The sequence below is a fragment of the Halichoerus grypus genome, chromosome 1 (genome assembly GCF_964656455.1).
Source record: "Halichoerus grypus chromosome 1, mHalGry1.hap1.1, whole genome shotgun sequence".
Classification (NCBI taxonomy): domain Eukaryota; kingdom Metazoa; phylum Chordata; class Mammalia; order Carnivora; family Phocidae; genus Halichoerus; species Halichoerus grypus.
The window spans coordinates 85,030,851-85,054,020 of record NC_135712.1 but is presented as its reverse complement, the minus strand read 5'-3'; the positions used below and the strand labels follow the sequence as shown (position 1 = coordinate 85,054,020).

Sequence of the window (23,170 nt, the reverse complement as noted above, 5' to 3'; positions counted from 1 at the left end):
TCTGTTGGCTAACCTCAATGTCAGTCCTTCATAACCCCTTATACAATTACCTTTACATTACTGCTGGAGGTCTCCCACCAAAACACATGTTTAAAAAGCTCATTATCTTTTCAGAAGAGATTGATGGGGAAAAGGGTGCTGCTTAACTATAGAAAAGAAAAATATAACAACTAGCAGACTTTGGGTAACAATGTAACACAGTAATTAAAAGCATAATCTTTGGAGTCAGACTGCCTAGGGCCAAATCCTGATTGGATTTAATAGTAACTGGTGACCTTGGACAAATTACTTAATCTCTATAATCCCCAGTATTCATATCTGCAAAGTGTATATTCACTTACTGAGTCTGTATAAGAATCAAGTACAATAACTCATGTAAATACACAAAATGCTCAGTGCACAGTAAGTGCTATAAAATTTGGCTTTTGTCATCATCTTTCTGGTTAGCACTTATCAGGTGTGACTTTAGAAATTCATTTAAAAATTATGTCAAATAAATAAATAAAATCTTCAAAAAAAAAGAATTATTTGTGTTTAGAGCACTTTTGTTTAGTGGTTAATGCAGACTGGTTGGATTCTTATATAGTACAGATAAACTCGTGCCTCTTTGAGTGGGTCATGACTTTTTTTTTCTTAATCAGTCCGCAGACATTTATTGTTGAATGTGCACAAAAAAGTTGTACCTTATGTGTCAAAGAGCAAATTCCTAGAGCTTTGTGCAAGGTGGGCAGCATATGGTTCCCATCTCCATCCTACTATGAAATTCTATGTTGTAGAACATCAAAGCAAATCAGTGCTGATTTTGAAAAGAGATGGACAGTCCATTACCATGCATAACTAAAAATTATTTGTGAAACTAGCTTCAAAAATGATAAAAGAATAAAATCTTGTCATTTTATTTTTATTTTTATCTGTCTTTTAGTTAACTATTAATTAGCCACTACTTTCAAATTGTTAAATTTGACAAGTGTTGTTGTTTCTCCTTTTTGTTAGTATTCTCTTATTTTTCCACTTCAACAAGTATTTGTTGAGTACCTACTGTGTGCAGATTGCCTACTATCCTGAAAGTGATCTTTCAGATTTCTTTCCTTCCTCCTTGCCTTCCCGTGGTTCTTGCCCTGCTGCCTTTCCTTTGCTCCTTCCTTCCGTCTTTGCTTGCTTCTTTCCTCATTGGTAGCCCACTGCGCATGGTCAGGAAGGGAAAAGGGATGTCGATGTGGCTCTTGTACTATCTTCCAACAAGCAAAACTGTATTTAGAAAGTGTACTGTCTAATTGTTTCTAATAGACATGAAGGTCTTGATACTTCTTATAATTGAATTCCTCTTTCTAACCTTTTCACTGCCTCACTTATGGCTTGTGGATAGTAGACATTCAATCACATTTGCTGAACTGAAATAGAATGAAATGCAAGCCGTCAGTATTTCAAAGAGTAAGAGGTTCAGAAGGAATCTGGGAGGGGAGGCACAAAATTGTGTATGGCCGAAGATCTGACAACAGTCCTAATTTATCTTACAGCGTTTCTGGAAGAAAGTGATACTCTTTAAAATCACTTAACTCATATTAATCCTAGAAATGTAAGTACTAATCAGGGTTTGCAATGAGAAGGGAAATAGATGGTCTGTGAGTTCTCTCAGGTGAATAAGCTTTGATGAGGCCGATATGAGGTGGTATGTGGTTAAGAACAGGGGCTGTAGAAGCTGATGGGTGTGATCTGAGTGCTGGCTTTTCTGCCCCTTAGCTAATTGTCTCTAAGATGAATTTCTCATGTGAGAAATGGAGATATTAATTCCCAAGATTATTGTGAGAATTTCAAAAATATCTTAGAAGTACCTCCTATTATATGCATGAAGTATGTAATTGGCCAGGTATCAGCATGCCTTTCCTTTATTGCTCCTTTAAAAATTTAGAAAACATATCTGCACTTATATCTTAAAGTCTCAGTTGTTCTGGTTTGGGATGCTGCCAACTTGATGGAATTATGACAGTATGGAAAGAATCATTTGCTGTGCCAAAGTCAGCAAAATCAGAGAGTTGCATGACTATGACCACGTACTAGAGAGCCTGGTTCCTGCACCTTCTCATTAAGTCCAACTTAGGTTGGCAAGAACCTGTCTTGGAGCTTTCCTTCCAGTATCCAGACTGGACAAAGAAATGCTTGAACCATCACTTTCCAGCAAAAGTTGATTCATTTTCTTTTTCCTCACCACTATCTCAACCCATATATTAGAAAAAGCTAATTTTATATCATTACTTGTGTTTTTCTTCAACTCTTCAAATGTTTTCTAATTTTTCAGATTGTACGATTCCTTTAAACGATTAACTCCAGGGAATACTAATTACACAGTTGCAAAAGTATCAAGAAACTTTATTCTTAAGTACCTAGAGATTATATGATTTATTATAATCTCCTGCCACTCTGATTAGTGTATTTAAAACACTATGTGAAAGAGGACTAGACTACATTTTTCCTTTTCTCCATCTTGAAAAGAAAATGGGCTAACAGGAATTCACTCCATTTTCTTTGTGATTCTGAAATATGACTTTTTTTTTGAAATGTGATTTTTAAATAAGGCTTGTAAATAGCTCCTCACCTGTTGAACCCGAGATAGTTTATGTTGGCTTGAAAGAGAAGAAAACATTTCCTTGATTTTCCCATGAGCCATCTGTGTAATAGTGGAGCAGTGACAAGTTTTGATAAGCTGAAATTGTTTACTTGAATAGTTTACAAGCCAGTTTTATTTTATTTTATTTTTAAAAGATTTTATTTATTTATTTGAGAGAGAGAAAGCGCAAGCATGAGCAGTGGAGAAGGGCAGAGGGAGAAGTAGACTCCCCACTGAGCAGGGAGCCTGATGCGGGGCTCAATCCCAGGATCGTGGCCTGAGCCGCAGGCAGACACTTAACCGACTGAGCCACCCAGGCTTCCCTGCAAGCCAGTTTTAAGTTGAATTTTTATACCACCTTCCTCATCTTATCTACCTAGAGAGATCATATATTTAAGGGCAGTATGTTTGTAACGGTAAAAACACCTTTCTGTCTTTTATTACAATTAGTCTATTCTCTTGCTGTTTTATTTGAGTGATTTAGTATTTTAAATGATTAAATTCCCAATTCATTATATTGTCCTAATTAAACCATAGGCTGGACTTAAAACTAGGGAATTATGAATTTTCTTAGTTTAGGCAAATCTTGATAAACATACTATAGTGTTTTTAAAAAAATTTTTACTTATTTATTTTAGAGAGAACGCGAGCAAGGGGAGGAACAGAGGGGGACCAATAAAGAATATCAAGCAGACTCCAAGCTGAGCAAGGAGCCAGACGTAGGGCTTGACCCCGTGACCCTGAGATCACGGCCTGAGCCAAAACCAAGAGTCAGAGGCTTAACCAATGGAGTCACCCAGGTGCCTCAACATGCAGTGTTTTTAAAAAAGCAAATTAAGGGACAAATTCTTTACAAATAATTGGTAACCCTCTAAAGGATTCACTACAATTTATCTAGACAGAGAACTGTGACAGTGCATTTTAAACTGTGTTTTGGAGGACAATATTGGGACTCTCACGCAAATTGTCCAGAGCACATTGTGTTTGCTTAAAGGCACACCAGTGGGCATGTGGAAGGACAATGTGGTGGGATGAAATCAGACAACCAGCAGGAGAGTAGCAGTCACTGGAATAATAAGATAAATGCATTGTGGGTCTCCACGGCAACCGAGGACCCCAGCTGCTCCTCTGCCCCTCCAGCGCTGTGTAGAACAGCCCACCTGTGCCAAATCTCCCCCCCGCTGCAGGAACAAATGTTTTACTGCTACATTAAATTGTTCCAAGGATCCAGGTTATGAAACAGTGTCAATTACTTTAGCTGAATCTAAATCTCTAATGCACTTAACAAGAAATGTTTCTCTAATAAATGTTATCAATTTTAAAAAAGATACATTTAGAATGAACACAGAGGATGAAAATATATTTTCATGCTACATTTACAATTCATTAAGCTTCCCAGGGTTATTTGTTCTGGAAGTGAGTTGACTTGTCTTCCAGCAGAGTCCTAGGAGCAGTAATGTCCACCCCTCTCCAGTGAATATAGAAATGGGGAGAGGGGGCGGTTCTCTTAGTGGCCTAGAAAAGTTTCCAGAGGACTTCCATTTCCTCAACACTGCCTATCTGTGTGTGTCCTCCTTCTCTATGCCACATACTGGTTCTGGGTGCATAGACAATTTTCTTAATGTCACTGTGCCTTAGTTTCCCATCTACAAAATAGGGGTAATAAATAAACTGACGTCATACAGCCATTTGTCAGGATCAAATGAACTAACATGTATTAGAAGACTTTATCATAGCACTCAGTAATATTTGCTATTATCATAATTAACCCTTTGCTTCACCTCAGATAACATATCTCCTCTCTTAGTTTCAGTATCTGATCTAGTAAACTCAAGAAAATTTTTCTTGCTCACTTCATCTCACTTATTTTCAACTAGATTGTAGACTGCATAAATGTGGACACATTTCTTCAGAGAGCTTTGTGGTTTTAGATCAAGGGTGTACCCTTATAAAGTGTTTGAGCAAATAAAAAAATTGACACTGACTCTGGCCTTCTTGACAGTCTTACCCAAAAGAGATAATTAGTTATAGACAAGCCAGTTACACTGGAGTTGAGGGTCAAGCAGTGGACAGACAGGTCTGGTTCATACCATTCTTCCACCAGTGATTAGTTGGGTACCCCAGAAAAAAGATTTTGACTTCACCAAAACTTTTTAAAGCATCCTTAAAATGAGGCTAATAAGGGGTGCCTGGGTGGCTCAGTCAGTTAAGCATCTGCCTTCGGCTCAGGTCATGACTGAGCCCCGCATCGGGCTCCCTGCTCAACGGGAAGTCTGCTTCTCTGTCTCCCTCTGCCCCTTCCCTGGCTTGTGCTCTCTCTCTTAAATAAATAAATAAATAAAATCTTTAAAAAAATGAAGATAATAATAATTCATAGGATTATTTGAGTATTAGATATAACATATGAAAAGCACAGAGTAAAGTCCCTAATACTTAGTGGCTACTCACAAATGATTGCTCTTAGTATTATCATTACTGCTAATACTGTAATTATTTGTTCCTTAACGTAAAATTTATTTTAATGTGATAGTCAGGATCCTGATATATAAGTACCTGGGTCCACAGGGCATACATGTGAATGAACACTCAATATGTAAGTTCCTCTTCTTGGTGTTCTGTTGTATAAATACTGCTAATACTGGAGTAGAAGAGATTTTGTATTGCAAAATGATGGAAAAGTAAATGGTAGAAAAAAGAAAAAGTGCTAAATATATAGTGAATTCATTAAGACATGTTCTAGCCAAATATATATATATATAATATATATCATATATATATATAATATATATTTATCATCAGTTAACTAGCCAAATATATATATATATAATATATATCATCAGTTATCTCAGACATCGAGACAGATTATTGAGTGAGAAAGCATATGAAATACAGAATATAGAAAAAATACTTCAAAATTTTTGTGAAAATCTAAATAAAATATTTAAGATATAAATTATCTATTAGAAAAGGTGGGTCTGGGGCGCCTGGATGGCTCAGTCGGTTGGGCATCACACTCTTGATTTTGGCTCCGGGCATGATCTCGGGGTTGTGAGGCCGAGCCCCCATTTGGGCTTCTGGCTGGGTGTGGAGCCTGCTTGGGATACTCTTTCTCCCCCTGCCCCCCACCCCCACCCCGCACACACACACTCTCTCTCTAAATTAAAAAAAAAAAAGAAAAAAGAAAAAAAAGGTGGGCTCATTAAAGAATGTCTCTCTCTCTCTTTTTCTTTTGTTACCTGTGTTGGAGGCACTAATTCCAACTCAGAAGCCGACTCGGAGTTCAGGGCGCTTTTCCCACCGCTTAGTTCTGGTTGAGATCTGTGCTCTGAGGACCTATAAGGGATGAATAAAGGAGATCAATGCATACCGAGAAACAAACTCAGCTAGAAAACCAGTCAAGAAACCTAGTTCATTTGGATCGTTGAGAGCCATAATAACAAAGCTCTCATCAGAATTTTGATGAAAAAGATAACTTCTATAATAATTTTATTACAATGACCACTTTTGAAATTTAAGGGGTTGCAATGTGCTAGCTGTAATTATCTCTGATTTAGAATTCGGTTCAATTATGTACAAACAGTAAATAAATGCAATCCCAGTTTTGTTACCAACAGTTCTGCTTTATTGAAAGCCTTGTGTTTTGGGGAGGGGAGCATCTCACAAAGTGTTCCTGGTGTGATTTGATCTTTATATAGAACTTGAAATGTCATAATAAATGGAGATGTGCAAGGGGCAACAGAAGAATGAGACATGCTGTCCTTTAGGAAGCTCGAAAAGCATGGTAAAATTCAGATAGCCAATTTTTTTCATGGGTATCCACAGGTTATTCTCAATTAGTGCATTATCTGACAGTGATGATTAAGATAGTCAGAAAAGGTTACCTGTGTAACCAGAAACATTTACTTTAACTACCATTCATGTAATATATTGAATATGCACATATATGTACATACATGTATAAACCTATTTTTATTGATCAGCTCAGTTACACATTCAAAGAATTATCAACAAATACTGAACAAATATTGAATACTGAATTACGAGTCTACCCAAATCATTTTTGGCTTAATTTTTGACAATTCAGATGAAATACTTAGTTTTAGAAGCCATAACAATTAACATTGATACCTAGTTATACATAGCACCAAGTATTTGGATTGACTTAACTCATTGGCTACTTCAGCACACAGGAGAAATACCCATACATCTGACACACCATTAGCTATTTTCTGATATTAAAATATCTTACCATAAAAGTTCTTTTGATCCAGTTCTAGATGAGCATGATTTTCTCTCTGCCATTGGATGCCCTTTGCTATTTCGATCTCCATGAAACTTAACATCATCCCATTTTTCCAGTTGTGTTTGAATGTCTATGAAGGAGATAGGAAAGGGGTAATGGGGACAGTGGATTATGAGGTGCAGAGAGAAGAAGAGAAATTAAGAAGTCTTATATAAGTGAACTTCACTCAGCTGATGCTCCTAAACCCAAGACCAACTTTTTAAGATTCATGAAAATTAATTAAAACATGTTTAGCTAAATAAAAATGAGACCTAGTAAAAGAAACTGGATTGCTTTTAGTTAAACAATCAAATTGTTTATCTGAACTTATTTCAAGAGCTATGTGCATTCTGAATTCTGTGTATAAATCCATGGAAACCCATGGGAATGAACATATGGAGTACTATCCTAGCTGCCTCCAGCTAAGGAGGTGGCTTTGAGGCACTTCTGGCATGTTTCTAGAAAGAAATTCTGTTTAAAGAGATGAACCTCACTGTTAAAAGGAGGTGAGAAGAAAATGGAACACTTTTCACAGCTTTTGTAAAATTGCTTAATTTTTCATCAAATGAGGGAATGAATAATGGGACTAGAAAGAAAGGAGGCAATGGAGAAAGCCAAGAGAATGCTAGAACCATTTTCTCCCTGTGGTTTAATTCTTACAGATAAGGAATTTGGCTGGGTTTGCTCTCATTAACAGGTGTGTGACTGTAAATAAATCACTTAAACAACTTTGGGGGCCAGTTTTTTCATTTCTAAAAAGATAGGTTTGCAGTCGGTGTCCTCCAAAGTTCTTTAAGTATTTTTATGACTTCTTCACAGGACATTTTCTCAAAAGGAGAGAAATGAAAGTTTCACTTTTAAGTTTATTGTGTTATATTGTAATGCATTTAATAATATATCCTTATATAAGTGTGTAAATTTCATTATTCATCTGTACAGCTGAAAAAAACCTAGAACACATTGATAGTGAGGAAGTATTGGAGATAGTTATAAAGCTTTCCTCTAAAGAGACAGGCCTCGGAGAGGGACATGGCAGGGGAGAGGGGACATGTTGCCCTTGGCTTTCTGAATTATCTGCCACTTTTCTTTCTCCTGAGAAAGGAGACCATAATTTGATTGGTTCCATGAGATGAAGTTAAGCTCTCCTTTCTCAGGAAGATGTATAGTAGATAAAAGTATGGGCTTTCAGAAGTTAATCAGAACATGCTCAGATTCTAGGTCTTCCTCATACTAACTGAGATCTTGGGCAAGTTATTTAAATTTTAAGTTTTCGATGAATTAATGGGCTAATGCATGTGAATCATGTAGCATAGTCCTGGACGTGATAAACCATCAATAAATGGTAGCTGTTATTATTATATCAGATATATCCCCATGCATGTTACATGTTCTGGCTGGCTGTTCCTGGACCTTGTGTTAAAGCTGTTCTCTCCCTCTTTCTTTTTCTGGCTATCTCCCACTCTAGACTAAATGCTCCTAGAGAGCAAGATTCATGTCTCATTCTTACTTGTAACTCCAATGCCTCATAGGGCACCTGCCATCTGTCAAGAATTCAACACAGGTAGGTTGAATAAATAAATGAATGGACCCACATCAGTTATACAAAACTGAGCTCCCCAAATGCTATTTAATTCAAGCACAAAAGAATGTGTGCTGCCCATATTCCTTCATGGAATTAATCTTTTCTACTCCTTTGCTCATGGTTTTCATGTCATTTGTGGAACTTCCTTGTATTAAGGCAAGGGCCAGCAGCAGCCGACACATGCTATTACCTTACCTAAATCTAAGGATGATGTCTCTGGGCCTCGGAGAGGCTGGCCTCTCTGCTCAGCATCTGCACTGATAAGATCAGATCCATCAGCCTTTTTCTTGAGGGATGAGGTTTTTGATGAGGCCTCCAACTTCTTGGCTTTGGTTTGGGTTTGAGAGACAGGTTCACTCAGGTCAAGGAGATCTAAGCCTGTGGTCAATACTATCAGAGATGGAAAAGGTTAAGATAAACTCACTCACTGCTCTGAAGTTATTTTTTCCAAAATAAGTTTCAGTTGGGTGCTGAAGGATTTTGTGGTTGTAGGGTAGGTTAGAAGTATCAAATTACCCATTTGTCTGTTGAAAGGCATCTCAGCTCCTTCCACAGTTTGGCTATTGTGGACATTGCTGCTATGAACATTGGGGGACATGTGCCCCTTCTTTTTACTACCTCTGTATCTTTGGGGTAAATACCCAGTAGTGCAATTGCTGGGTCATAGGGTAGCTCTATTTTTAACTTTTTGAGGAACCTCCTCCATACTGTTTTCCAAAGTGGCTGTACCAACTTGCATTCCCACCAACAGTGTAAGGGGGTTCCCCTTTCTCCACATCCTCTCCAACATTTGTTGTTTCCTGCCTTGTTAATTTTTGCCATTCTAACTGTTGTTAGGTGGTATCTCAGTGTGGTTTTGATTTGAAATTTCCCTGATGGCTAATGATGTTGAACATTTTTTCATGTGTCTATTAGCCATTCATATGTCTTCTTTGGAGAAGTGTCTGTTCATGTCTTCTGCCCATTTCGAATGGGTAAAGAAGATGTGGTCCATATATACAATGGAATATTACTCAGCCATCAGAAAGGATGAATACCCACCATTTACACTGCCATGGATGGAACTGGAGGGGATTATGCTAAGTGAAATAAGTCAAGCAGAGAAAGACAATTATCATATGGTTTCACTCATATGTGGAACATAAGAAATAGCATGGAGGACATTAGGAGAAGGAAGGGAAAAATGAAGGTGAGGAAATCAGAGGGGGAGACAAACCACGAGAGACTACAGACTCTGGGAAACAAACTGAGGGTTTCAGAGGGAAAGGGGGTGGGGGATGGGTTAGCCCAGTGATGGGTATTAAGGAGGGCACTTATTGCGATGAGCACTGGGTGTTATACGCAAATAATGAATCATGGAACACTACATCAAAAACTAATGAAAAAAAGAAGTATCAAATTAAGTTAGCTCACCATTGATTTCTAAAGATGGTCTGCATTTAGACTAAAAAGTTTGCTATCTGTTTTCCTTTATTTTGGCACAGTACACAAAATAAGACTTAGACCAGCCTCACCAGTGATGAAAGTTTAAGTAAAATTAAAATAATAAAATCGAATATGAATTCAGGTACTATTTACTTTATTGCTTTGCCTTATTTATAGAGAGATATATTTTACAGCACAGTTTTTCCAGAGAAGAGTCTACCGTATTCAGAAATATGTTTGCAAAACAGTTATGAGGAAGATTTGGAAAAGTTTCTAATGTCTTTGTGTTTTAAATTTCGAACTACTAAAGTATACAGGATATAAAGGAATGCTGCTAATCATCTTTTATTTAATTAAGCAGTTCAATCAGAAAACGGCTTGCTATTTGGGCTCACACCAGAGGAATATTTTACAATCCATAGCTGATGAATAGGTACACATGTTAATGCCTTTGCTGCTTAATATGCAAATTTAAATTTCAATGTAACAAACCATAAAATGGCTACACTTTAACTTCCTAGCAGGTTGATTACATTGTATTAAATACTCTAATGAAGGCAGAAATAATTTGTTCAGATGTAAAGTAGGCAAAGGAGAATGCAAAAGGCAAGCTTTGTAACTCTTCATCTTTCTTTCTCTTACAGTGCAAGTCACCAGGGTGTGACTAGCTCATCGTAAGAAATGGAAAATTTCAATCGGGGAAGGTCCCTTCAGCCCTGCCTCTCCACCAGCTCAAGCACCTGAGAGCTGTCTTCTGGACTGGCCTGGTGGCTTCCTGGTCTGGGATCTGTTCACCCAGATAGTTTAGGAAAGTCAACAAAGTGACAGAGAAATCCTGGTGTTAACTCTTTCTGGCACCGTCTACAACTATGACTGCACCATTCCTCCTCTCTGACCTCTCGGCTTGTCCTCTTGGTAAGGAATGGATTTTTGTTGATATCTCAGCACTCTTTCCATATGCTTCCTGCTTAAACTCAAGGTGGGGTCAGGGCTCAGTGGAGCTCACAACCTGGATTTCTTTAGTACCACACTGTCCTCATGAGCTAACCACCCCTACAGGATCCTTAGGATAGTTTGTCAGGCTGTATTCTCAATAATCTTGTTTTCTGATTTCAATTACAAATCACAGTGGTTGGATGTTAATGGTGAAGTGGAAAGACCTAGCTCTACCACTGCTTAGCTGTGTGACTCTGAGTAAGTTTCTTGACTTCACTGAGTTTCAGTTTCGTCCTCTGAAAAATGCAGGTTAAATTGTTTAGGTATGATATGAAGATGAACTTATCTAATTTGTATATTGACTGTGTAAAGTGCCAGGCATACAATAGGTACTCAATAAATTCTTTGGTGGCCAATTTGTGATGCTTTTCTTTCTTTTTTGTTGATCTCCTCCTATTCTCCCTGCTTTTTTTTTTTTTTTTTTTTTTTTCTATTTTGGGCAAGAAGCAGACCTGTACATTGACAGAAAGGAGAAACACCACTGGGAATAAAACAGAGAATGAGACAAAGGTATTGGTCTACAGAGGATGCTATGAAGTAAATGTATCAGAAAATGGCCTGAAAGTATCAGCTTATCTCATCTGAGTCTTCCTGAGGAGATGGGAGCCACTTTCCAGGGCAAAGATGCTCTGAGATATGAGCAGTGTTTTGTGGCCAGCAAGAACCTCAAAGTGGGGGGAAAGAAGTGGCTTTTAGAGCTAAGCTTCCTGGCTTGGTGTCTAAAATTTAAGCATGGCAAGCAGCCAAAACAGGCTAGGATGTAACACATTTCATATTCTTTGAATGTTTAAACAGAAATTTCCAGGCCACTATTATGTTGGCAGAGATTCTAGGCCCACCAAGATTTCCTTATAATAGAAGGAAGGAAATGGGTAACAGTCTCTGGAATGCCATATATGTCTTTTTACTAATTGTACAAACAATTAGGAATTAGTCACTTGTTCCTATACTTCTTTTAGAAGCAAATTATATAGGACTTGTCTACTCGTATATAGGAAATACATTTGTTACAGAATAGTAAGTGGTGAGTATTAATTTAATTCTATATCTGCTTCTCACCATTCAGAATAAATGAATTACTAAAAGAGTGAAATGCAAATTCAAACCTGGCTCAGCAACATTCTTTGCCTCTCCAAACTGGCCTGGGCACTTCCTGTGTTGGTTCTGAGCTCTCTGTTCCTTTGTTCTTTGCCCAGCAAATGTGAAACAAATGCTTAGCACACACAAAAAGCCCTATTTGTCCCCCCGTTGATGAAGGGGGTGGCTTGGAGTTTGAATGGTAAGCTTTGAAGCTGAGAGAGTCCTTAGGGACTACAATTTCTAAAGCATAGAAGGATGGGTGCAGCCTTTTACTTTCTGGAGAAAGACAAATTGCATTTTAACAAGTGTGTGTGTGTGTGTGTGTGTGTGTGTGTGTGTATTGTATGCATATGCACTTTAGTTAAGACTTAGAAATAAAGGGTCTCACTCTTCCATATGGACTTTGAAGGGGGCATATCTTGGCATGGAAGGGGATATTTGCTCTGCTGATCTTCTTAACCCAGTTTTAAAGATTCTCTTAAGCACATGAAAGTTTGGGTTCTGGAATCTGTGTCTACATTGTGATAACCACTTCTTACAGTGGATGGGAAAATGTGTGTATGTGTGTATGTGCATGTGTGTGTGTGTGTGTGACAGCGAGAGAGAGAGAGAAAGAAAGAGAGAAAGAGAGAGAGACAGAGGGACAGGCTTGAAGAAGCTATGTTGCTGGCTTTAGAAATGGGATGGGTGGAAGGGGACACAAGCCAAGGAATTGCAGGTACTCCCGGAAGCTGGAAAAGGCAGGGAGACAAATTCTCCTTTAGAGTCTCCAGAAGGAGTGTGGCTCTGCTGACACCTTGACTTTAGGACTGGTGACTTCCAGAATTGTAGATGATAAATTTGTGCTGTCTTAAGCCACTAAACTTGCAGTAATTTGCTACAGCAGCAATAGGACACTAACACAGTTTGTAGGGCAGTGTCCATGCCAGGATGCAAACACAGGCCCTATCACTCCCAAGCATGTGTTTGTCACCACTCTTCGCTAGACTTTATCTGAACCTGGACGCAATGTGCTGAACTCCTTTGATATGCCTTTGATTATTTTTTGTTTAGCTCCCAATCATCTGGCAGTTTGGGTAGTCTGAGGCATAATTTAAATAGTTGATAATCTCAGAAACTTTTTTTTTTTTTTGGGTCACCTAATTTCATTGGTGGAACTTCCTGAAGATGGAAGCTGCAAGATACTATGTAAGTATTTGTTTCCATTTATCTCAACGACCCCTGACTGAAGATCACCTATTGAACTGGAATTCGGCACCCCATAGTGCCGAAGATGTTTACAAATGTTAGATTACTTGGGCTGTAGGAGGTGAGGCTGCTTAGAACAGTTAAAATAAAATAGCACCTATTACGAAGCTCTGATTTGATGCTTTGGTGATAAGTACAATGCTATTCACACCACTATAATATAATGAGCCTCAGATTTTTAGTGAATTTCTTTTAAGGAATAAATGTACATAGAGTGGTTAGAGAGGACAGATCAAGGGACAGCTCTGACTGGTGCAGTCACAGAATGTGCCACAAGGAGCTGATGGGATCTCTGTTCTGTTTTGTAAGCTACCCTGGCATTCTAGAAACCTGGTATTCTTTAAAATAGTGGCTACAAAGCAAATTCCCTTAGGAAGGATTTTGCTAGTGATGTCGAACATTGGACTTAAATAATTCAACGAATTTTTGCTTATTTTATTGAGTTATGTAATTAAAGCTACTTCCCAAATTTCTTTTTTTTTTTTTAAGATTTTAAAGATTTTATTTATTCATTTGACAGAGAGAGAGCAAGGGGAGCAGCAGAAGGAGAGGGAGAAGCAGGCTGCCCACTGAGCAGGGAGCCTGATGCGGGGCTTGATCCCAGGACCCTGGGATCATGACCCGAGCCAAAGGCGGACGCTTAACCGACTGAGCCACCCAGGCGACTCAAGCAAGCTACTTCCTAATTTCTAAGTTCTCTCAAGAAGCATGCCATTGGCTTCACTGCTACTTGGACTTCATAAAAATGCATTTTGTAAATATTACACTAATTTTGCAATTAAAATATTTAATTAGGTGGCTGTGACAGGAGTGTGAACTTTGTTAAGGGTAGCTCTTCCCATCCATATATGAGTCTCTTATAGAGGTATATGGGTCACATATCAAGGAGTGAAATTATTATTTTTTTAAACCATGAAAAATGTTTCTTCTATAATAACTATCCACCTAAAGGCTCAAGTTGAGGGATAAAATTCTTTTAGATAATTCAGATCGATAAATGCAAACCAAAGACCTCCTGTTCTACTTGGTCTTTAGGAAAGAATCTTTCCTGTACTTTGACATATGTTAGATTTTTTGGGAGATTACAGACCAACAAGTTATTATTGCAAATTTTATAGTAAATAGTTGTCCTATAATGTAATCATGATCTTAAAACATCCATTGTCTAGTTACGTTCTGAGCATTTGATATATGCATCTGTGATAATATATATTTATTTGTCATTTTAAAATCAAGGATATTAGCAATGATATTAGCCTACCTACCATCTAGGGATACAGTTTGAGAGGGCCAAGGAATTAGCTATCATCTAGATTAAAGATAATTTAGGGTGTTAATGGCAAAGAAATTAAAAATATCCTTATTTGATCTGCTTGATATTATCACTATGGGATAACAAAAAGTTAATCCTAAAGTAGAAATGAGCAGAAAGTAAAAAAGATAATTAAAATACTTAAGAAAAAGATTATAATTTAGAACTTCTATGAGACAGAAGATTAATATGTTCTCTTAAAGTCAGTAGAGGAAAAAACCCTATCATCTGAGTGACATTTGGAAGAGATAAATATTACCTATATTGCATTCTGTGCTAATATATATAAGAGCTATATTCCTTAAATATTTAAGTAAATGTTATGATGGTGGCACACTAGCTTTATTTTTTCATTAGAAGAAAATGCCAAGTATAAATGCCTCTCTTAACATAAGGTTCTTCAAATTTCTTCTTGATTGATCTGGTACAACCTTGAAGCAGGTTTTCTTTCATATTTTACTCCAAGATTGTTTAATATCCATTCTGTAAGTGTAAAGATATAAATAATACCTGGGATGTAACAGACACTTAAAGTTCAATGACTGTCCTGATTTCTCAATGTAATTTCATACTATTCTATAAAATGACAATGCTCTATTTAAAATTACTATTTTTTTATTAAAAATTTGGACAGAAAATGATAACTATATCTTTTGCCCAGAAACCTTAGCTACAAAATTATTGGACCAGATTGGAATTCTTTCCAAGGTATATGTATGATAAAATTTTTCCTGTTTAAAGATGTATAATAATGTTGCATATTGAGATACCAAGGAGTGGGTTCTGCAATATTTTTTAAAAATTATATTTCTCAGGTATTAAAAATATATAGTGTTTGTGCCTTGAGATATACTTTTAAGATTAAAAAACACTATCGAACACCAGTATTTCTTCAGGATAAAAATCTGTGTGACCCAGATGTACTGAGTGCTGAGGACAGTCTCAAAATACTATTTTTCTTGAACCTCTGCTTTGGAGGGTGTTGTGGACTGAACTGTGTCCCCCCTCCCCAATTCATATGTTGAAGTCCTAACCCTCTAGTACCTTGGGATGTGACTTTATTTAGAAATAGGGCTGTTGGAAATAGAATTAGTTAAGATGAGTCATATTGGAGTAGGCGCCTAATCCAATACGGCGGGTGTCCTTATGAAAAAGGGAAATTTGGATAAAGAGACAGACACACACAGGAAGACATGCACACAGGGAGAATGTCATATGAAGATTGGAATCATGTTGCCACAAGCCAAGGGACTACCAGAAACTAGAAAAGAGGCCTAGGACAGTTTCTTCCTGAGCACCTTCAGAGAGAGAACGGCCCTGCTGACACCTTAATTTTGGCCTTCTAGCTTCCAGAATTGTAAGACAATAAATTTCTGTTGTATAATCCACTCAGTTTGTAGTATTTTGTCACGAAAGCCTAGAAAATGAATACAGAAGGCAATTCTGTAGTATCGCAATCATAAAAAAATTACATATTCTTTTGAGTTTTTTCCTCCAATATTTTGTAAGTCTCTTTTATATGTTAGAAAAATCAAGGTGAAAAGTGACTTTTGAATCAAATATCATGTTGCTCTCTCTGGTGGGCCCTTCCTAAATGACTTAGTTTTAGCATCAGTGGGAGTTGGAAAGTGCAGAAGGTACTGGAATCAAGATGTGAGAATTCTATGCTTTGCAACTTTTTTTTTTTTTTTTTTTTTTTGAACTGGAGAAGTGGGAACTTCTCCGTGTATCCAATTCTCATGGACTTTCCTGAAATTAGAGACACAATTCTCCTCTGTATTTTTCTAAGGGTAGCTCTCCAGTTTTGGAGGGGTGAGCTCCAGTTTCATAGATAAGGGGGATAAATCTGATCTGGTAGGATCTGAACTTGGTTAATTTCCTGCTTAAATGTACCAAAACAATTTTATTTGCTTGATCACTCAAAGTGATGGTTGAAGTTAGGAAATGATTGCTTTTGTGTGGTAGAAAGAAAGTTAGTGCATCTGAAAAGGGAAGTGTTGAGTATACTGTTTTTCTAACCTGATATCTAACAGTAATGGTAACATCTGTTAGAGCTTACATAGATTGCTTCATTTCATCTTCCCAAGTAACCCATGAGATACAGATGTTGTTATTGTAGATGAGGAAACAGACTTAGTTAAGCAACTTGCCCAAGGACAAGAGCCACTAAGTGGCACAGCTGGGGCTTGACGTTGCCAAGTTTGACCCCAGAGACCGTAGACCACACTCCTGCATTAACTGCCTCTGTCTTGTGTTAGTTACTTTTGCTGTTGTAATTTTTAGCATTTAAGAAAAAATTACAATTTCCTTCCCCGCCCCCACCCCCCCCCCCCCCCCCACGATTTTCTTCACTTACTTAAAAGTATAATGAAAAAATAGCGGGCAACAGCAAGCTGAGGACATGATAGGGAAATGGACAGCACTGAACAAGACAGTACATAATTGTTCTCTCCTTTCTCCATTAAACCCTCTCCTGCAATCCAACATAGCCTTTGTTCTTTGACTCCAAACATCATTTTTTCATCCTTATTTGAACAACATGCCTTTGAATGTGAACGCTGACTGAATGAAATCAATGCAGAAAGGCTGCCTCCGATACAGAAGGTGAAAAGTAGTGTTTGCGTCAGATCTTATGTAGCTCCGTCAGGGTGAACCCTAACTAAGTGACTTAGTTTTAGCATCAGTGAGAACTGGAAAATGCAGAGGGGACTAGGGGAGGTATGATTCATCCCAGTGGCATCCTGCATCCACTCACTGGATGAATACTTACTAGTGCCTATAGGTACGTGCCTATACAGATGAGAGTTCACTGTTTGGGTAGGTTTAATTCCAGAAGAACGTTCAAATAAATTGTCTTTTTTTTCTTTTTTTAAGATTTTATTTATTTATTTGACAGAGGGAGAGAGAGAGCATAAGTAGGCAGACAGGCAGGCAGTGGGAGAGGGAGAAGCAGGCTCCCTGCTGAGCACAGAGCCCGATGCGGGGCTTGATCCCAGGACCCTGGGACCATGACCTGAGCTGAAGGCAGACGCTTAACCGACTGAGCCACCCAGGCGCCCAATCAAATAAATTGTCTTAAGAGGAAACAAGTAACACATTTACGTGACAGAAAAATGAAATTGGCTCTATAACATTTCCAATCTCTAAGACTTTTAATTTTGTCATTTCAATCCACTCGAAGGGGCTGCCTACATTTTTATTTTACTGGTCTTTGGTCAGACAGAATATTTTCAGCCAGAACTTTGAAAAACCTTACTCTGAAATAGATGCTTTTGTTTGAAAGATTCCTTGTAATGTGACTTGAGATGCAAAGATGTAAATATGCATGGAGAAATGATTCATTGCTGATAGTGGTGCGCTACTGTTCAGCCAAGTTGGTTGGGTAAAATACATTGCGCGTTCTTGTGGAATACAGAGCGATGTATTAGTTTATGTGGAATAGTGTATGTCCTCAACATTCGTTCAGTTGCAAACATTATTCTCCACTTCAGACGCATTACAGAGAGAAAATATGCATTTCACTGCAGTGAAAATTAGCTCTACTTGAGGATTAGTTAAAAGTGAAAGAATTACCGGCTGTGTTGGACGTTACTGGCCTTGCTATTGCCTCCGATTTGGTTTCACAGAGAAAGTCATCGATGGAGGGACTCAAGAGGGGTCTGCTTTCTTGCTGCTCATTCACCAGCTGAGAACAAATGAACACAGGTATCAAAGGGCTTTGTTAAACTGCAGAATCAGATGAATTACAGTGCAGCCTTGCAACAAAATGAGAATAGCAGGCCTACCAATAAATAAATAAATAAATAAATAAATAAATAAATAAATAGGGAGGGCCAAGGAAGAAAAAAAATACCAAGGGATGGGGAATGAGCCTTTTAGCACTGTCAACATATTTTTGATGCAGCCAACTTCAGTTTTTAAAGCTCAAGCCTTTTTTTTTTTTCTCCTAGAACTGTTTTAGAATTATTCTCTAAATTTCAATAGGTAGAAAATGACACCTCTTGCGTCACAGTTCCTACTCTCCACATGGACAAAACATTACTGAGACCCGGAAGAGTGGCCTCAGACGTTGAGGTGACACATTCTGGTTAGGGTGGGCAGTCAGCGTTATGTGATTGAGTGCACACACACAGATCTGTATGTATGTGGATAAATGTTCTCCTCTCCTCTCTCTCTTCAAAAGCTCAAGTCATCTATGGGCACATATCCTTCCTTACATTTCCTTGGGATGCTTTTGCGGTGCATGACAAGCATTATTTGGGGAGAGTAGGAAATAACTTATATTAACTGTACAGGTATCCAGTAGATATATTTCTGAAAATCTATACATAAAATAGATTTCTATCAATTCAGTTGTCTTTTCCCACTGGCTTGTTCTCTAATTTCAGAAATCCTTCAGTGCGATTTTTGGTTGGTCTCTAGTTAATCAGTGGCAGCCAATTATTTACTTTCAGTTATTTTGCATCTCTTAGAATCCAGACTTCCTTGGGTCCTGTTTCCACGGTTAAGGGGAGAACTATACTCATGATATGCAAGTGGTTAATTCCTAAATTAACTGTCTTAGTTTTTCAGGAGCTTTTAGATTAGCCTTTCTTAAAATGGGCATAGCCATCTAGTTTTCTACTTGTTCTAAGAAAAAGATGTGCCTAAAAAATCTCCAGATTTGTAAGGCAATATTTTGAGAGAAGCATAAAATGAAAATTAAGTCTTATTTTCTTTATTTGTTTCTTCATTTTGGATATACTTAAATTCCTTTGTAAAAACAGGGACTAATAATTTATTCCTATATCACAGCTCTGTGAGTAGATATGTGGAACTGGCCTAAATTAGGTATAGTTTTAGAAGACCAGGGTGTTAGATCTCTACGGATACTTTTAGTTGTAAACACTAAAAAATTATAGTCTGAATTTGATAAAAGATTTCTAGAAGGGCCCTTGTCGACATAGACAACTAAATGGAAAAACAGGAAAAGGCACAGTTAATTGAGAGGCCTTGTCCTTTTAGGCAGGTCTGTCTAAGGTAATAGGATTTCTTTGGAGCCTCTCTCTTCATGAAACTTCAGACTTATTTTCTGGAGAAAGCACATGTAGCATTCTCAGATTTTCTCAGCACAGGAAGACATACTAAAGAGAAGGTTGTTCAGAGAGACCCTTGGGAGCCCAGGACTGAGGCACGGCTTCTCCTCTGCCTCATAAGGCCTGCGTCTCTTCCACACCTACTGTCTAGTTTCCCAGCACACGTCACTCCCAGACTGAGGGAGTTGTTAGGTCTGCCCAATTCCCATAACTGAGCTGTTTCTGTGGCTTTCTTACATAGTTACAAATCAAAGGCGAAATAGCAAACTACTTTCTGAGCCCGTGTTTTTCACACAGTCTGTTGGGAAATGCTGGGGTTGGCGTGGGGGATGGTGGCAGGTCTCTGGGGTGAAAAAGATGAAGGGTCAGATTTCAGAGATCATGGAAAGCTAATTTTGGGAACTGAAAGTTTTTTGGTTTTGATGGAGATATGGAAGATGAAACAAGAAATATCATGAAACCTTTTCTTATAAGCTCTGAGGTCAGAGACTAGGTCTTACTCATACTTATATCCTTCACAACTTCAAATAGAATGTTTTCATATAAGAGGGGATCAATAAAATCAATAAAGATCACTGTCCCTACCAAATGGGACAGTGACTTTGCAAAAACTGAGGATATAAAAATATCTATCTCAAACATTCCAATTTTGAATTGTGTCTTCAGTTGGATGAGTTTGGGAATCATTATTTTAGCCAGACTAAGTCTCATTTTATTTTTATTTGTATAGGTAGGAATAACTTTTCACATGGCCCGCTCCTCATTTTCAAACAAATTTATGGTTTTCCTACGGTGACTAGAGAATAAGTAAATCTTTTAGGTCATAAAAGACAATTGCAAACTGAACAAATCCCCCAAAGAGTTCCCCTCAGCTTTGCTTCCAAACTGTATGCCATTTATTCTCTCTTTATTCAGTGGTAGGATATGACTTATTGACTTTCTCTTAGAATTACTTCCTTCAGTTTGAAAATGCTTTATGAACTTACCTCATTTCACCCTTTGAGTACAGAGTATATTGATGTTATAAAAATAGTAAAAGGTGAGTCAAAATGTTGCCATTTTTAGTATATGTGCTGCCGAAGCGAGCACAAAATGTTGCCATTTTTAAATAATTAAGTTAGAATGACTGCAATTTGGATCAATCAGATTATCATATCTGAATTAAAATGACCCACTTCATTAGTTTGTAGGGCCTTTGTCTCCTCACTTTGTTTACATTTAAAATTTTCATTTCTTATCCTTCTCTGTTCCTCCTCTCAATATTTAAATCAGTCAAGCCTTTCTAATGGTGACAGATTCTTACTCCTCTTCCAGAACCCCATTCCACTGGCACATCGTCTGGGAACCTTCTTCAGCACTAGGCAATGAGGGCCTTCTTACAGCATCTCCACGTTCCCAGGTGTTATCCAGTCTTAGACTTTAGTGTTAACCTGTTTTTCCCCTACTAGACTATCACCTCTTTGAGGGTACAGATCTTATCCAGTTAACTTTTGTATCTCATAGCAGCAGTTTAATAAATATTGACTGATTTATTGTCAAACTGAATGCTAAATTGTACAAAAGAATGATTACATGAGCATCCTCAATTTCATACTGGGTTTGATCAACTCACTGAGAGGCCGGTGGTCCTCAGAAATGTTTACCAATTCCCTGGCAGGCTTTAAACCATAAATCTAAACCCATTTTCCCCCAGCGTCACATCATTTAAAAATTTGGAAAACTAGAGTTACTAAAGGTTCATTTCCAAATGCCAGGCTTCTACCAAACAGTCAAGGATGCAAAGAGTGAAGGCCTAATGAGAAAAATAAGGGCATAGGTCTGCCTTACGCCATCCTTGGAAGAAGGAAATGGACCAAGGTATATGGGAGGCCAGTGACACTTCAAAACAACCCTACTACTTCACTCAGGGATTTTAAATCAGAGATCCAAATTTGAAGACTTCAAGGGAAAACCCTTACACGGTCAGTGGGCATGGAAACAAAAGGACACCGCAGGAGTAAAAAGACAGTTGAGCACTTAACATGGAGGGGTTTCCTGGTCACGGAGAATTCAACAGACTATCGAACCTTTACACTTTCCTTGTAATCATAGGATGTGAATGAAATATTCAGTCAAATGCCTTCAATTTACTTATGACTTAGACAGTGGCTAATATTAGCCACCACATGACCAAATTGGTTCTTATTTTATTATCAATACCGTGTTTAGTATTGAGCAGAAATGCAGACGATCACATCCAGCTTTAATAAATTATTGTCTATTTTAAAACTTTATCTAAAAATGCATTTGCCTTAGTTCAACTTGAATTTCTCTAATTTCTGATTTCTCTAATTTCTCTAATTTCAGCTGGATCACATCCAGCTTTAATAAATTATTGTCTATTTTAAAACTTTATCTAAAAATGCATTTGCCTTAGTTCAACTTGAATTTCTCTAATTTCAGTGTTAAAAAATTAAATTGTTATGTCATCTAAGCTACAGGGGAATATTTAACCAAGATGAAAGTAGAGTATTTTGCCTTTAAACACTGCCTGTTACTTAAACTCCAGTGTATGTTTATATAGTTTGTTTTGTGACTTCAATCTAAGTTTATTTACCTTTAAACAATGTATTGCTTAGGTGTTTCATTAAAAAATACAGAGCTAAGGGTTTGTGATAACCTCTATCACTAAGAATTAACTCCAAACCAAAATACATTTTACATGATAAAACAAGGTCTGTCAATGGTAATAATCCATTATCCCATACTTTTACATTTCAGGTTGATGATCTCAAACTGTTGTTTTAGTTTAAAGTAAAATATTCTGTGTTTATTTTTAAACATTTTAGTACTTAAAAAATAATTTTAAAAGTTAAAACACTGAAACTGGTAAGTTGAAAAACAGTTGACAAGTATCTCATAGCTGAACTGTTGACTTAAAAAATTTGTAATAATTTACCATGTCTCTTACCTCATCTAAATAATAGAAAAAAATTAAGATTTTTTCTATGTAAAATATAAATATGATTTTAATAGATATATTTTTATGCATTTTGAAAATTCCCTTATCATTTGTGACATTGTTGATTAAAGTATGTGTCATTTTTAAGTAGGTTTTCATCCATAATTTTGTAATTGCACTACTTGTTTATGGCTTTATTAGTCTTATGCAAGTTCAGAAATTTGTGCGATGCCCATCAAAACAGTGACCCTATCAAAACTAATGGTAAGTTTTGTTAACTGACTCAATCCATTGAAAAGACAAGACGACTAACGAAATCATTAGCATGCCCTCCTTTAAGTATTCAGACTTTGAGAGTTTTGTCATAGTAAACTCTGACACCTGAGAGAATTAATTTCTTGTGAGCTGGTAATAGTACTAATGGTTCTGCTCTGCTCCCCTCCCTCCACCCCAGTTCCTACACATGGGTCCCAGGGGGGCGTCTAGTGAAGGATAACCATGTAATCACTTTCAACTCTTTGACTTGATCTAAATGTCAACCAACTCATCTATTTTCTTGACAGAAAAGTTAGACTTAAAAAATGTGAATCTCTTCATGGGGAAATGGATAGATATTACTGTTTA

The 23,170-nt window shown here is 37.4% G+C and overlaps 1 protein-coding gene across 9 annotated transcripts in view; it reads right to left on the bottom strand.

Annotated features, from left to right (window-relative positions):
* PEX5L (peroxisomal biogenesis factor 5 like) overlaps window positions 1-23,170 on the bottom strand; it is a 214,645-nt gene that overhangs the window by 63,956 nt on the left and 127,519 nt on the right. For all 9 annotated transcript variants that reach the window (XM_036115946.2, XM_036115948.2, XM_036115940.2 and 6 more), the window contains 4 exons: window positions 18,104-18,215; window positions 8,665-8,859; window positions 6,855-6,978; window positions 5,842-5,938 (listed from right to left, as the gene is read on the bottom strand). In XM_036115946.2, the coding sequence (XP_035971839.1) occupies window positions 5,842-5,938; window positions 6,855-6,978; window positions 8,665-8,859; window positions 18,104-18,215 (528 nt within the window). The remainder of the gene's footprint in view (window positions 1-5,841; window positions 5,939-6,854; window positions 6,979-8,664; window positions 8,860-18,103; window positions 18,216-23,170) is intronic.